At 40.2% G+C, this 14368-nt stretch overlaps 2 protein-coding genes across 2 annotated transcripts in view; both read left to right on the forward strand.

The window, feature by feature from the left end:
- Nucleotides 1–1040: 1040 nt before the first annotated feature.
- LOC104539952 (kunitz-type serine protease inhibitor 6-like) lies at nucleotides 1041–6136 on the forward strand (the record flags this gene model as incomplete). The annotated part of the gene is made up of 2 exons (XM_010183631.1): nucleotides 1041–1164; nucleotides 5800–6136. Coding segments are annotated over 2 exons (461 nt in total), but the record flags the coding sequence as incomplete, so codon positions are not given.
- A 79-nt stretch (nucleotides 6137–6215) lies between these two features.
- COL6A6 (collagen, type VI, alpha 6) overlaps nucleotides 6216–14368 on the forward strand; it is a 54943-nt gene continuing 46790 nt past the window's right edge. The window contains 1 exon segment of the mRNA XM_010183632.1: nucleotides 6216–6339. Coding sequence (XP_010181934.1) covers nucleotides 6216–6339 — 124 coding nt within the window.

Raw genomic sequence — 14368 nt, forward strand, 5'->3', positions numbered from 1 at the left:
TCCCTAACGTTCTGTGATTCTGTGAACTCTGTGGTCACACAGAAAATTCAGTAGCGTGAAGTCATGTTACTGTTAATACTTTACAAATAAAATAGTATTTACTGTAAGGAGGTAGTTGGGATCATTGCTCTGCTGTCATGAGCAGTGACCTAAGCCACTTACATGAGCTGTGTGAACTGCTGTTCCCAATCCTGAGTTGTAATTAGTGACCCAACAATTTACTTCTGAAACAGCGTAGAACAATTTCAGAACTTGCCTTTTGAGAGATGTGCTTTGTACTGATCTATTGGTTGAGATTATTGTTTTTCAGTTGATTAGGAGAAGGTTATGTCATTTTAAATCTTTAGGTTTGGTACTTTTGTCAGCATTTTGCTTTACTTCTCCATGCTTCCACTTTGATGTTGTACAGATAGCAAAGTCTAGAGCTGCTCCTATGACTTTGAGTAATTCTGACTCTACATTGATGAAAGCTGATAAGATCTGTTCTTACTGAATACAAGATTGCTATGAAGTATGCTAGTCTCACCTACCTTTGGACTAATTTATGCAATTTAAATCTATGTTACTCCGGGAATTGGCTAAAAGACTATCATAGATAATTTTACCATGTTCATTTTTCATTTATTAAATTTTACTGATGGATACCACTATAAGAAGTTGGAATAAAGAAGAGAAACACTCTGAAAAACTTTATTTACCTAGTTCCTATAGACCAGGTATAATAATTTTACAATAATTTTAGAAAAAAGTCTATGTTAGAAGACTAAAGACCTTTTAACATTCCTTCTGTTTATGCTACTGAAAATCTAGTTGTTTCAGCCATTCTTTCTGGTTAAATCAATCATGAGAAGAGGGGCTTTAGGCTACACTGGCACTGTGGGTTTGTGGATGAATACTTAGTGAATCTTTGCAAGACTTTGAACACTGGCTACCTCTTTCGTCTGTCAGTTTGCACTGAACGTTAATTTTCCCTGAAATTACAATGCTTAGAAGAGTGAATCTATCTTTCATTAAATTTGTCTGTTATTTGCCTTTTGCAGATGCATGTGACCTTGTTCAAGATAGTGGAGAATGTCAGCATTACGTTCTGAAGTGGTACTACGACAAAAAACGGAAAATCTGTGGTCAGTTCTGGTATGGGGGCTGTGGAGGCAATAAAAATAGGTTTGAAACACAAGAAGAATGTGGATTCTTGTGTATAGAGTCTTCCTAGTGCAGAGTCACTTATATTACTTTAACTCTACGGTTACACTATCAAGGTGATGGAGAAAAGGGTTTGAAAGAGAAAGCCTTACATAGACACTTGACTCCCATGTTTCATTAGAAAAAGTGATTGTGAAGTTATTATCTAGTAACTTAATAGTGAAAGTAAAATGAAAACTAATTCTCAGTTGATCTGATACAACATGTTGAGTACTGAGAAACATCTGTTAGCCAATAGTGTATTATTTAAAAGCAATAAAGTGTTGAAACTTGACTTTGCTCCATGAACACCAAAATGTGCACTTTTACAATGTATTGAATAAAATAAAAGAGTACCTCAATGATTTTTCATGAAATAACATTGGATGCAAGACACTGTTGTCAAAATGTTTTGATGCGTTTGCTCGCATTTATCCTGCTTATAGAAAATACCAAAAAGCATTTACCTCTCAAAGGATATAAAATTACTTCACTTTGATTTAGAGGATTTTCTACCATAGAGTCATTCTTGGCTTTTAATTTTCTTTTTTTCCAAATTATTCAACATGTGAATAAAATGAATAATTCTCAAATATTTCACTTCTGCTGTTAGTTCTTGAAACAGATGTAAGCATATTCTCATAGTGTGGCTTCTCATACATAAATAGCCATTGGTCCCTTTTCCTTGTCACCAGAAGTTAGACAAATGCATTCATTTTATAACATTAGATTTTTGTGGTTGCTCTTGAGGGAAAGAAGCAACCCTGAGGACATCACCTGCTTAAAGATAATAAATGCAATGCCTTGCAGAAGCGTGGGACTTAGCTGAGCTTTCATGCTCTGCTGACTTACTCCAAATCTACTGTTGCCCATTTTATATCTGTAGAAGGCATGGTGCACTTAACTTTGTCACCTTGGGCCAGTCTTTGTAGAGGTGGATGTACTCTCTTCGTTCCTCTCTCTATTTGTCTATAACAAGATAGGTATCTTGTTAGATTTGCATAGACTACTGGCCAAGAGTCCCTCAACAAACTTCTAAGGAACATACATGAACTTGGATTTCCAGAGCCTGGTGCTTTTGGCTGTCACCCAGACGAGTCTATTGTGAACAGTGACTGAACAGGACGGACTCTCTGAGGCTCTGCCAGCCTCAGGACTATAATGATGCTGAGCAACTCAATGCTAAAGGTGACAGTGCCACCCTTAGCTCAGCCGAGGAAGGATCAAAATGTCAAATGGGTCACTGCTAAACTGAGCAGGAATGTGTGAGTTGATAAGGCCATTGGTCTTTCACCTTTGAGTTTTCTTGCAAGAGACAGGATGGGACTGCCATGGAGTGGCATATACTCAACTCTCTGTTTCTGTTCTTTTTCTACATTTATGACTGGGAAATGGTATTTAAGGAGGGCACCTTAGTTGTCTGTTTGGAGGCTAGAGCTGGTCTATTTTGTGAAGCAATAAATTGAACCTGGGTTTGCTTTTTACTGCAATATGTACGGTGCCTTTAATTCTGAAGTGTTTAATGTCTAGATTTCCAAAATTCTGTTTTCTGTGTCTAATAGCTGTTTCTTCACAGGTGCTGCCATTTGGCAGTACTTTCTCTCCACTTTCAAAATCAATTGCTCCCTTCCCTTAAGTCAGGTGTACATGAGAAGTGAGTTTCCCTTTTTTGGAGAACTGTGTTGTTCCTTAGATGAGCCTCACAGAAATCTTGTCCCTAAGACAGGACAGCTTGGCAGTTTGATCTCCTATTTTCTTTAGAACTTTTAATGTTCTCATTTTGTTCAGATAAATAATTATTTTGCTTGGAAGGGAGTAGTAAAAAATGAAACATCTCTGTTCTCATACCAGAAGCAATTTTTGATATCTTGAGTTCTCTTTGGCCCAGGAGACACGGAGTCCTCTGATGGATCTCAGTTACCTGCAATCCATCTCTTCCTTTAAGTTGGTTCTTGTTTTCTGCATCTAGTCTTGCTGCTGGCTCAAAATTCTTGTTTTTTTGGTGAGGGAAGAGTCCCACTGTGTAGGATCTTCTCTCATGGATAAGCAGAAATTAATGTGTCTGTGTGGACTGACCAGCTCACGCTTTCTCCCATCTGATTGCCTCAGACAAGCTGGTTGATCATCCTCTTTCTGGAGCAATGCAGGATAAGACCAACCAACTACCCCAATTTGAAGAATGACTCTCAGAGCCTCCTAATCTGTTTTCCCTCCTTCATCACTGGTATAAATCCCCTTGGCTCTTTTCTGAAGCTTAGGGATCTGTTGTCTAACCCCTCTCGCATCCTTCTCTCCCTGACAGATGGTCAAGCAAGCAACGTTTGCAGGCTTTTTTTTCTTTTCCCCTTTTCAGACATACAGAGTACTATAGGAATTCAGATCAGTTATGCAAGTTAACATACGAAAAGAATTATTCTGTGGGCAACTGATCAGACTTCTCTGACTGCTGCATTTCACTGAGTTGTGAAACATCAGTGTTCAGCAGATGGTAAAATATTTTTGTGAAATTTTAAGTTCTGATACCAGCGAGACATTCTGGTGTTGCTGCCTCTAAGAGCTCTGTTAAGAGCCTTTTGTGAGAAGCCTAGGTGCTGGATTTCATGTCTGAGTTAATACTGCAGTTTTGGTGCTGTGGGTGCTTAAATATCAGAACATTGCTCTAGGTAGCACCTACTTATTTTGAACCCTTGGCATTCTTTTGAATGGCTGTGGTATAAAAGATGATGGAACTGTTAAACTCTAGTGTGTGGTGTGGCATGTGGTGATCTCCTCTGGTCAGGACATGCCCTTCCTCCCACCCTGTCCCCAGGTGCCTCTGTGGAGCTGTGCTTACACAGCCTGTATTACCATATGTCTTCTGCAGCTGGCTCCAGTTTGAAAGCAGTTTCAGCACTGTAGCTTGAGGCCTTTGTGCCAATGCTAATAAACCCTTATTTTTAAAGACAAATTAATTAATATAGGAATAAATGTCCATTAGCAGAATAGAAACTGTAGTATGACTATTTGTGCTGCGATGTGACTGTCTGCCATGAGATAACATTCTCTCCTCTAATGAAAGCAGTCTTCTGAAGATGTACCCACTGCTCAGTTGAGTGAATTAAGAGCAGATTTTCCCTGCTCAATCCCAGAGTCCTCCCAAACTATAAAAGAAACATGAACCTCTCAGAAGTAACAAGGAAGTGGTTTCTTTATGGATGTTGTCAGAGTCTGTGTTTAGGGAGTCAAGCCATAGACTGATAAATCTGTTTAGGGAGCAATTTAGTTTTGCCATGGTAAACCTGTGTGTGATATTTATGCTAGTGAGGGCCTTTGTAAAGATAATGTGTAGTTTTAAAAGTGCAAGAAGGCAGATCTACTAAATCTCATGCTACTACTGTCATATGTCAACCCAAATGCACATATTCTAAGTTTTGTAATCCAGAGTAGCTGTATTTTGAGGCCAAATCCTTTGTAAACGAAGGTGATCAACAGAGAACATACATGCCTGGGACTGAAACACTGCTTGTCAATTCTGCTGAATGTGAGTAAATTTAATACCCTTGTTTATTTGGTTATATTTTTTAATAAAGATTATAATGATGTGAAAATGCTTTTAATCTAGTACTTATTTGTAAAAGGTTTCAGATTGACTCTTATATTAATTAGGCCTAGTGATATATATATATATCTTAATTCAACAGGTCCAGATTGTGTTAGAGAAAAATATGAAGCACGTTTGAGGAAAAACATCCAAGTTTCTGGCCTTGTGTTATTTTTTAATCTCCTATTGCAGAATTTGGCTGCATATCTGGCAGGTGAATTGACCACCTTTTCTAGTGAGAAAGGAGCCCATTTCATATAAAACATGTAAGGGTTAAATTTTACCTTTTGTAACAAGGCTGGTACATATCCTGGCTGTAATTTGAACCCAATGTGAATGGAATGCAAGTCTTATGTTCTTCTTCAGGACATGAGGCGAGTGCCATCACAACTTGGCAAGGTACAATGAATGTGCAGAATTTGAATGGAGTTCGTAGTTATCAATGCATCAGAAGTCAATGTTGCTTTTTTCACTGACCCACAGAGCCTTGATGCTTGCAAGTTGCTGGTAGTGGTCTGGTGCTGTTTTCCAGCAAGAATCCCTGGTTCTGGACACCAGGGGGATAATCTGGAGCGAAGAACTACCTTTGGTGGAAGAGGATCAGGTCAGGGAAGGCTTAAGAAAACAGGACATATGTAAGTCCATGAGCCCAGATGGGATGCACCCATGAGAGATTTGAGAGGCCACTCTTGCTAATCTTGGATCAATGATGGCAACTGGGAGAAGTGCCCAAATACTGGAGGAAAGCAGATGTCACTCCTGTCTTCAAGAAGGGGAGGACACAGGGAGCTACAGGGCAGTCAGCCTTGCCTCGATCCCTGGGAAGGTGATGAAGCAGCTAATTCTGGAAACCATTCCAAGCACATGAAAGACAGGAAAATCATCAGAAGTAATCAGCATGGATTAACCAAGGGGGAAGCCATGCTTGATCAACTCAACAAACTTCTATGATGAAATGACTAACCTAGTAGATGAGGACAGAGCAGTGGATATAATCTACTGGACTTCAGTAAGGCCTTCTCACTGTCTCCTAATAGACAAGCTATTGATATAGGGGGTGAAGAAGCAGTGAGGTGGATTGAAAACTGGCTGAATGGCCAGGCCCAGATGGTGGGAATCAGTGGTGCAAGGTCTAGTTGGAGGAGAATAATTAGCAGTGTACCACAGGGGTCAATACTGGGACCAGTCCAGTTTAACATCTTCATTAATTACCTGGATGGTGAGGCAGAGTGTACCCCCAGCAAGTTTGTAGATGGCACAAAACTGGGAAGTGTTGCTGTTATGCCAAAGGGTTGTGCTGCCATCCAGAGAGACCTGGACAGGTTGGAGAAATCGGCTGACAGAAACCTTGTGAAATTCAACAGGAAGAAGTGAGACTTCAAGAACTCCTTTCTCATTTTTCATTCAACATTAGCTCTACAAAAGGAAGTCAAAGTCCTGTATCTGGGGAGTAATGACCCCATGCACCAACCAGCACAGGCTGTGGGCCACCCAGCTGGAAAGCAGCTTTGCAGAAGACATGGGTGTCCTGATGGACAGAGTCGAATATGAGTCAGCCCTTGTTGCAAAGGCTGATTGTATCCTGGGCTGCATTAGTTAAAGTATTGCCAGTAGATGGAGAGGCTTGATCTTTCCCTTCTACTCAAGACGAGGTGAGACCACACCTGGAGTACTGTGTCCAGTTCTGGGCTCCTCAGTACAAGAGCAACATGTACATGGAAGAGAAACCAGCAAAGGGCCACAAGGATGATGAAGGGACTGGAGCAGAAGGTTGAGATAGCTGGGACTGTTTAGAGAAGGATCTTATCAATATCTATAAATACCTGAAGGGAGAGGGTGTAAAGAAGACAGACCCAAGATCTTTTCAGAGATCCCTAGTAACAACACAAGAGGCAATGTGCACCAACTGAAACACAGGAGGTTCCCTCTGAACATCAGGAAACACTTTTTTACTGTGGGAGTGACCGAGTACTGGCACAAATTGCCCAGTGGAGTCTCCCTCCTTAGAGGTATTCAAAGGTCATCTGGACACAGTCCTGGGTAACCAGCCCTAGGTAGCCTTGCTTGAGCAGGTGGTTTGGGATCTTTGGGAGTCCCTTTCAGCCTCAGCCATGCTGTGATGCTGTGCTTCTGTGACTGTATAGCTACTGCTTCTGTGAGAACTCTATCATCTGCCAAAATGCACAGCAATTTCTCTCTTGTTGAAACAGGTTGAAACAATTTGCCCTGAGAGCAAACCAGCTATTGTGATTAGAAATTTTTGCACAAAACTGTTAGTAGAGATTTGTGCAGTTAGTTGTACACAGAGCCTTTACAGTGTGTGGCAGTCAGGAAACCCTTTTCTCTTTAACACAAGGGCTTTCAATATTTTCCCTTCTTATGTCTTGTTTTTCTGTTCCCTTACCCCATTAGCCATTCCTGTTGCTACCTCTTTCACTGAGGCTAAGCCAATATGCTTTACTAAATGACTAACCCTACATATCCACAATAGAGCAAAATAGCAATTTTTTTTTTCATTTTGGGACAATTTTCCCATAACGTGTGCAAGTATATGGAATCATGGCTGAACAAGGTAGTGTCATCCAAAGGCTACTTGGAATGAACTGCTCGACCATTAAAGCAAACTGAGGGCTTGGAGGGAGCTGTATTTGGTCTCAAAATTAAGTTACTTTGTTGTGCTAAGTAGCATGTGGAACAAAACAATCCACCCTTGCTTTTGAACAGGATTTTAAACTTTTATACATACATGTAATACTTGTACAAATACAAGTAAGCCCCAAATATCAACTTTCCTAGCCAGCCCTGCTCTTGGTTGCTCTAGGATAACTCTGCTGCCTGCAGTCGGGTTACATGAGCGAATCCAGCTGGAAAACATGCTTCCAGCAGCAATTTTGTGTTCTGGTATCCAGCCACTGTCATAAAAGATACATAGAAGTTTCTTGTTAAATAAAAACATATAACAAGCAAAACAATTACATTACTTTCTTCCTTTTCACTCAGGAAGTGCTCCGCATATCTTGCCAAAAGTAATCAGTTTTAGCAGGGTTTTCTGTAATTCAGAACAGGAGACAGCTGGAGACATCACGCTTTATTGATGCATGACAAGCCAAACCCAGAGAGTTCAGTGGAAAGACATTACTGACAGGTTTCCCAATGATTCATCTCTGTGCTTGGTAGCTTTGTCTTCCAGTGGAAAGTCTGTGGTGCCTTGCACCAGCCCCACTGCATGCTTCCACCTTTGCAGTGGCAAGTGCAAAGATTCCTTTATTACAAAGAAATTGTTGCATAAAGTCCTTAACCTTTGTATTGCTGAGGGCCTGCCATTTGCCCACTTGTGGGTAGCAGTATTAACACACTTCTGATAGAACGATACTAATTTGGGGAAAAACAAAACAAAAGTTTTGCAGGTCTCAGGGCTAATTCTGAATACTTTACCTGTACGACCTGGGAGCTCTTATAAGTTTAGCTGGCAGATCTGTAGGGTGAGACACTTCCCTGGAGTGGAAGAGAAACGCAGAGGCCAATGTCTTCTAATAGTTTGTTGGTGGTCAAAACTAAGATGTTTTGACTTTAGCAGTGCAGCTGTTGCAGTCTGTACTTGTTGAGGGAATGTCATTAGCACCATGGCAAACCTTAGCTTTTCCTTAAGACAGCAAGAATCCCTTGGGAACATCCTGGGTTATTGGCTGTGTGGTGCCAGTGGCAGAAGTGAAGAGTATTTAACTTGCACTGAGGCTGATTCCATTTTCTTAACCATGTGCTAATAAACCTGATAACCCAGCACAGCAGTGCAGTGTTATACCAGGTGGTATGCCACTGAGGAAAAGAGGAGAAATAAGAACAAACTAGTAATAGACATGTCCAAAAGAGCATTTAAGAACACATTTGGTCTGAATTGGTTTCATTTTTTAGGAATGAAAGCACTGATTCTCTCTTCTTAGGAAAACTTGCTTTCGAAGTGCAATGCCAAAAGGATTAGCAGTAGGCTTGACCTCTTTGATTTACTAGGAATTGCAAGAATAGATCTAGCAGCAGCTTTCTTTATGTTTCCTTGGAAAAAAAAAGATTAAACTGGAAGAAGAGCTTTAAAAATTATGCACAAAATATTTCTTACTGAAGAAATAAAGTGAAATAATGACATACATTCTATACATGAAGATGGGTCCCACTGAATACAGAACAGTATGTGCTAACTCCCCTTAAAATAAAATTTAAAAATTCCCTTTAAAAATACAGGCTTTGCTCTGATTCAAAGGAATCACTTGCACAGTAGTGAGCCCTTCTTAGCAAGTTTTTATTCAAATATTTTTAGCTGAGAAATTAGAATTCTTTTTTTTTTTTTTTGCTATTTCAAGACCAGAGATTCTTTGTGCCCTTTTTATAGTCTCACATAAAACTGCACTTCTGGAGACAGAGTATGTTATAGGGGTCATCAGCCATTCTGTCCTGTCTCTCATTTTCTGCTCAGTTAGGCAAAATCTCTGAGTAAAGCATGCGCTACTGTGGAAACCTGGTAGCGGTCTGTAATAGAGTTCTAAAAAGGATGATAATTTCATGCTTTTTTGATTTCATGCTATCATAGGTCAGCTCTTTGTGAGATCTGTCAGGTGCACTGTCCTAGCCCCTAGAGATGGTACTGCTGTTGTATCACTCTGTCCATCAGTTACAAATCCAGTTTTCATTAACTGAGAAGCTGATTTGGCAGAGTAACACCACTCTGAGATCTGTAGTCAAAAGAATGTTCTCTGCAGATGCAAATTCATCCAGGCGTTGCTTTCTGCTCAATGGTATCACCCCTGCTTTGTGCATGGTCAGTGTCCACTAACCGTCTGTTTTATCTTCTCAGACTGATCTTTGTGCCCTTTTCTGTGTTGTATGCCCTCTGCTCTTGGGACCTGCTCTTTCTTACAGAAGGAAAGAAAAGAGAAGAAAGTGTCCAGATAGTCTCCGAACCTCTGTGACAAGTTTCTTGGCAGCCCTGTAGCACGGCTCCTCTCCACCAACTCTGCAGGTTGGTCTGTTAGCAGGTGTACATCACTACGTCTCTCACTTGAAGCCAAAGGAAAGATCCCAGTGACTTCAGAGGCAGCTCACCTAAGTCCACCTTGCATCAATCCTGAATGCTCCTGCTGAACAGCACCTTCACCATGTACATCTACTGTTTTCTGGAGTCAAGTAGTGTTGTGAAGCATCTTGTGTGACCCATTTCTGCCCAGTGCTTGCTTTCTGGGTGAATGCATGTTTCATGCTCCAAGGAGAACGTGTCTGTCTGTCAGCAGTTTTCAAGACCTTAGGGAAAACTGAGCATTACTTACTTCCAAATCCCATCGCCTTCTTGGAATAAAAATAATCTTACTACTAGCTCTAAAGTGTGTCTAATAGAAAATCATCTTCATTTCATTTGAGAAATACGGTGTTTGATTGTGAAAACTAGGGACTGTTTGATGTCTTTATCAAATTAAAACATCTGTAGCTAGAAGCTGTATATTACATCTTTCCAGATATTTATTGCAAACCTCTAAAAATACCTGAAAATACATGAACAACTAGTTAACTTAGACCTAAGGGAGGGCAAGGATTTACTCTAACAATGACATGAAGAAAAAGATCAAGTGTTCCCTAGGGGGATCTAAGAGGGAAATAACATGATTCCTCCTCTTTAATTAGTTTTCTTGGCTAATTTAAACCACAGCTGTAAATTCTGAAACATTCTCTTTTCTTTTCAGTTTCACTGACAGAAAGTCTCTGAGTTCCCACAAAATTTCCAAGCCAAGGCTGTGCTAGCAGCTGCAGCCCCAAGAAAGGGCGTGTCTGAAGGGCCATCAGGAGCCAACTCTCTAGATAATTATTGTGAAATGCAGGACTGCCAGCGCTGGCAAAGATGTTTCAGTAGTGAAAGACCATGTTGCAATTATCCTATCCCTGTTCTGGTACTGTCTCAGCTGTGCATAACTTACCCCAATATCTGTGATGGAGTGCAGGAGACTGCCATACTCCTTAGATTAACAGAGCCTGAGCTCCTGGGGCAACAGAGTGCTTGCCTGTACCCTTGCTGGAGTTTTACAAGTGCTACTAGCTTTATGCCCAGAAATAATGCGTTGCTGGAGTTTACACTAGAGTTTGTCCAAAGCTGGCCAGCTCAGAGCAGAGTCTCCTAGCCAAGCAATGGTGAAAGAAAACATTACTAGCAAATGCTGTTACAACAGAGTTTATTGTTGATTAGGAAAACTCCCAAAATATTCCCTAAACTACATTGAAAAAACAAAGGTGAGCACAGCCAATCCAAGAAGTCTAAATCAAGGCTGCTAATTCTTCCAGATAACTTCCTCTTCCATCTGCAACATGCCTGGCCTGTTCAGGCTCAGCTTCTGCCAGGTGATTTACACCTACCTGCCTTGCTGGAAGCCTGTGTTATTGCGGAAGAAGCGTCAGTGTCCTATATCCTATGAAAGGGAGGCAAAAGTTTATAGCACCTGATTATGGAGTCCCAGAGGCTCTAGTCTGTGTCAGACTGACTCATTCAGCAGAGGTGGAACAGAGACAACTTCCCTTGCAAACTTCTCATGAGACTGGTATACTGTTATCCCTCACAAAATAAAAAAGAAAAAAAAGCCCCAAATACTCCTGTGATTTTGAAGGGAGCGAGTGTCCTGGTTCTACTGGGATTCAGTCACAAAATTTCATTTTCTGTTCAGAAGAGTTGCAATTTCAGAGAGAATTGTAGTGTTCAATTTAGTGAAAATAAGTTGGTATTACAGCTTTAGCTGGGATAAAGTTATTTTCCTCATAGTAGCTACTGAGACTTTGTTTTGGATTCGTGCTAAGAAGAATGTTGATAGTGCATCATGTTCAGGTCATTGCTGAGAAGTGTTTACACTAACTCAAGGACTGTTTTTCATTTTTTTGCCTGCACCTGTGCTTCTAGTTTCTTTTGGGTTTGTTGGGGTTTTTTTTTCTCCTTGTCTCTGCACAAGAGGATGTGGGGGAGAGCAAAAGCCTGGGGTTTTGTGGGGCAGATGACCCAGGTTAGGTGACTCGGCTGTAATCCAAGCTGACCAACGGAATGTATCAGAATGTGTTTCATACCGTAAATGTCACACTCACTATAAATTGGGGAGTTTGCTGGGGACAACCCTCTTCGAATGGCTGCTGTCTCCACAAGGTCTAGCTCATTTGGTTCCTGAGGCTTACACTTCCCTTGTTGTGTTTTCATTCATGCATAGCCAGCACCTGCTGTTTGTGAGCTGAGTATAACTTCGATTGCTTTATTATAATTGTTCCTATTTTTATTACAATGTAGTGGTATTATTTCACTTTGGTTTATTTTAATTATTAAAATGTCTTTATCTCAACCCATGAGTTCTTTCACTTTTACTATTCTGAATTTCTCCCCTCACCTCATCACGGGGGGGAGAATGAGTAAGTTGATGTGTGGTGTTTAGCTGCTTGCTGGGCTGAACCACATCAGGGAGAACATAAATTTCCTCCATAAATATCTTGGAGAATATTTCCATGCTTTTCTCTTTATGAGGTGAGGTCTGTGGGTGAACATGATGCAGCTTGTTTACTTGTACCCTGGCTGCCCCTAGATCTAGAAAGCATTTCAGGATTTTGGTAACTCAAGGCTTTAATTTACTATCAAATTCTTATCATGGTGAAATTTCCTTTGAAATCAATGAAGATAAATAAGTAGCTAGTGTTGTCAGACCCATCACTGTGGGATTATCTTAAAAAAGGATTTCTTATGTCCTACAATATCAACCACTAGCAACCTGAAGTGGAAATAAATGTGAGAACAAATTGCATTAAAAAGAAATTTCCAATTATCTACAAGTACTCTACAACTCTATAAATACTTTCAGATAGCTGCAAAGGCTCTAGATGGATTTGTAGGACTTTATATAGGTTGCTTTTTTCTTGCAGCACCTAATTTTACCTTAAAATCAACAGATTTCTGTATGTTACATAGGCACAGAGCAACTGCAGCTTTTGTCTGACTGTTTATCACCTATACCCTAAATCTGTTTTTTTAAATTCCAAGAAGTCACTGTGATATTACAGATACATTGAATTTTGAGAAGTGAGACAATGAAAGTGCAGTCCAAGAATGCAGGATGGCAAGGCCAGAAATGTCATGGTAATAATGAGGCATTCAGAGCCAGTGAATCTCTGTAGCAGCCCATTTATTTTGCCTGATATAGTCCAAAGAGACTCTGCCAGTCCCCCATCCCCAACCAGTTTGATCAAGACTTGAAGAATGGTGACTGGGACTATCAAGATGTTAGTCCTAACTAGAGAAGAGAGCACCAGCAACCTCAAAGACCATGAAGGAGCTGCTGGCCACTGCCTCACTGCTATGGATATACAGGCCTAAGGGATGCTGTGGGTGACTGCAGTCAAAATCCCAGAAGAGGGATGTCATGGAGCAGCCAGATGTGAATTCCAGGGCTGCTGCTCCTGATGTCTGAAGCAGCTCAGCCTTGATGAAGGTCAGCTTGGCATTCGGTTCAGAGAAAAAGGGGTGGGTGAGTGAAGAAAGGAAAAGGTAAAGAGTAGGAGGAGGGGAAGACAACAAATATGCATTTTTATAGAGGCTTCCAAACCACCAGAATGTATCTATTTAATACTGTTGTGGGAGGAGTTTCCATGGCTAATTCATTGAAACCCTATAAAAGGGTATCAGCCTCCACAAGCCATTTAAGAACCCTGATGTACTGAAATGCTTCATTCAGACACTCTTCCTTTTGTCTGGTAAGTGTTACAAACTGTCTCTTCTGCTCATCAGAAGAGGCTTTCTTTAAAAAATACCAACAACAAAAAATTCTCATTTTTGTGAGAAATTTGTCTCTCTGTATTCCTTTGCTAATACATGACTATGCAAATCTTTGATTTTATTTTCTGAAATTGCTACTGATTTCCCCTAAAAACTATCTGAGTTGTTTTCTTTTGGTTTTGTTTGGTTTTCTTTCCTTTCTTTCTCCCTCTGTACTATGTATATGTATTCATGTTTAATTGTGAACATATACACAAAGAGGCTAACACTATGCACTCAGGATTTTGAAAGAGTGGTGACTTAAGGAAAGTAAATGAAGTCTTTCAGATTATATATATTATAAACACTGATGTGGTTATGTATGAATGCTGGTAAAATCTTACAGAGCTCCAATACTTAAAAGCAATGTTATTTTAAGAGATTAATTATATCCAGTAGTATTAATCATGTTTACTGTAACAGCTTAACCATGAGGACCAGACTGTGTGCTCCTTTTCTTGAAAATTTAGATATTTAAAATGTAACTGAAAGCTAATTCAATTGGATTTGATAAATAGAAAAATATTAGTTCTGTGAGTGGGATGAACAAGTAATAGTCTATGTAATGACAATGCATGTAAATCAGTAGTGGGTATCACTTTCCAGGACACCTCACTGAAAAAAATATAATAAACCAAATATAAATGCAACAATGCACCTTACACTTGCAAGTCTTACTCTATTATATAGGGAGAATCTGGAAAAAATACCACTTCCAAGGGCACTGTAAGAGCAGAAATAGGTTATATAGGCTGTCTTTTGCTGGTGCTTTCCTGCTGAACATGGCTACTAGA

The sequence above is a fragment of the Mesitornis unicolor genome, unplaced genomic scaffold, assembly GCF_000695765.1.
Source record: "Mesitornis unicolor isolate BGI_N332 unplaced genomic scaffold, ASM69576v1 scaffold10014, whole genome shotgun sequence".
NCBI classification, from domain to species: Eukaryota; Metazoa; Chordata; class Aves; order Mesitornithiformes; family Mesitornithidae; genus Mesitornis; species Mesitornis unicolor.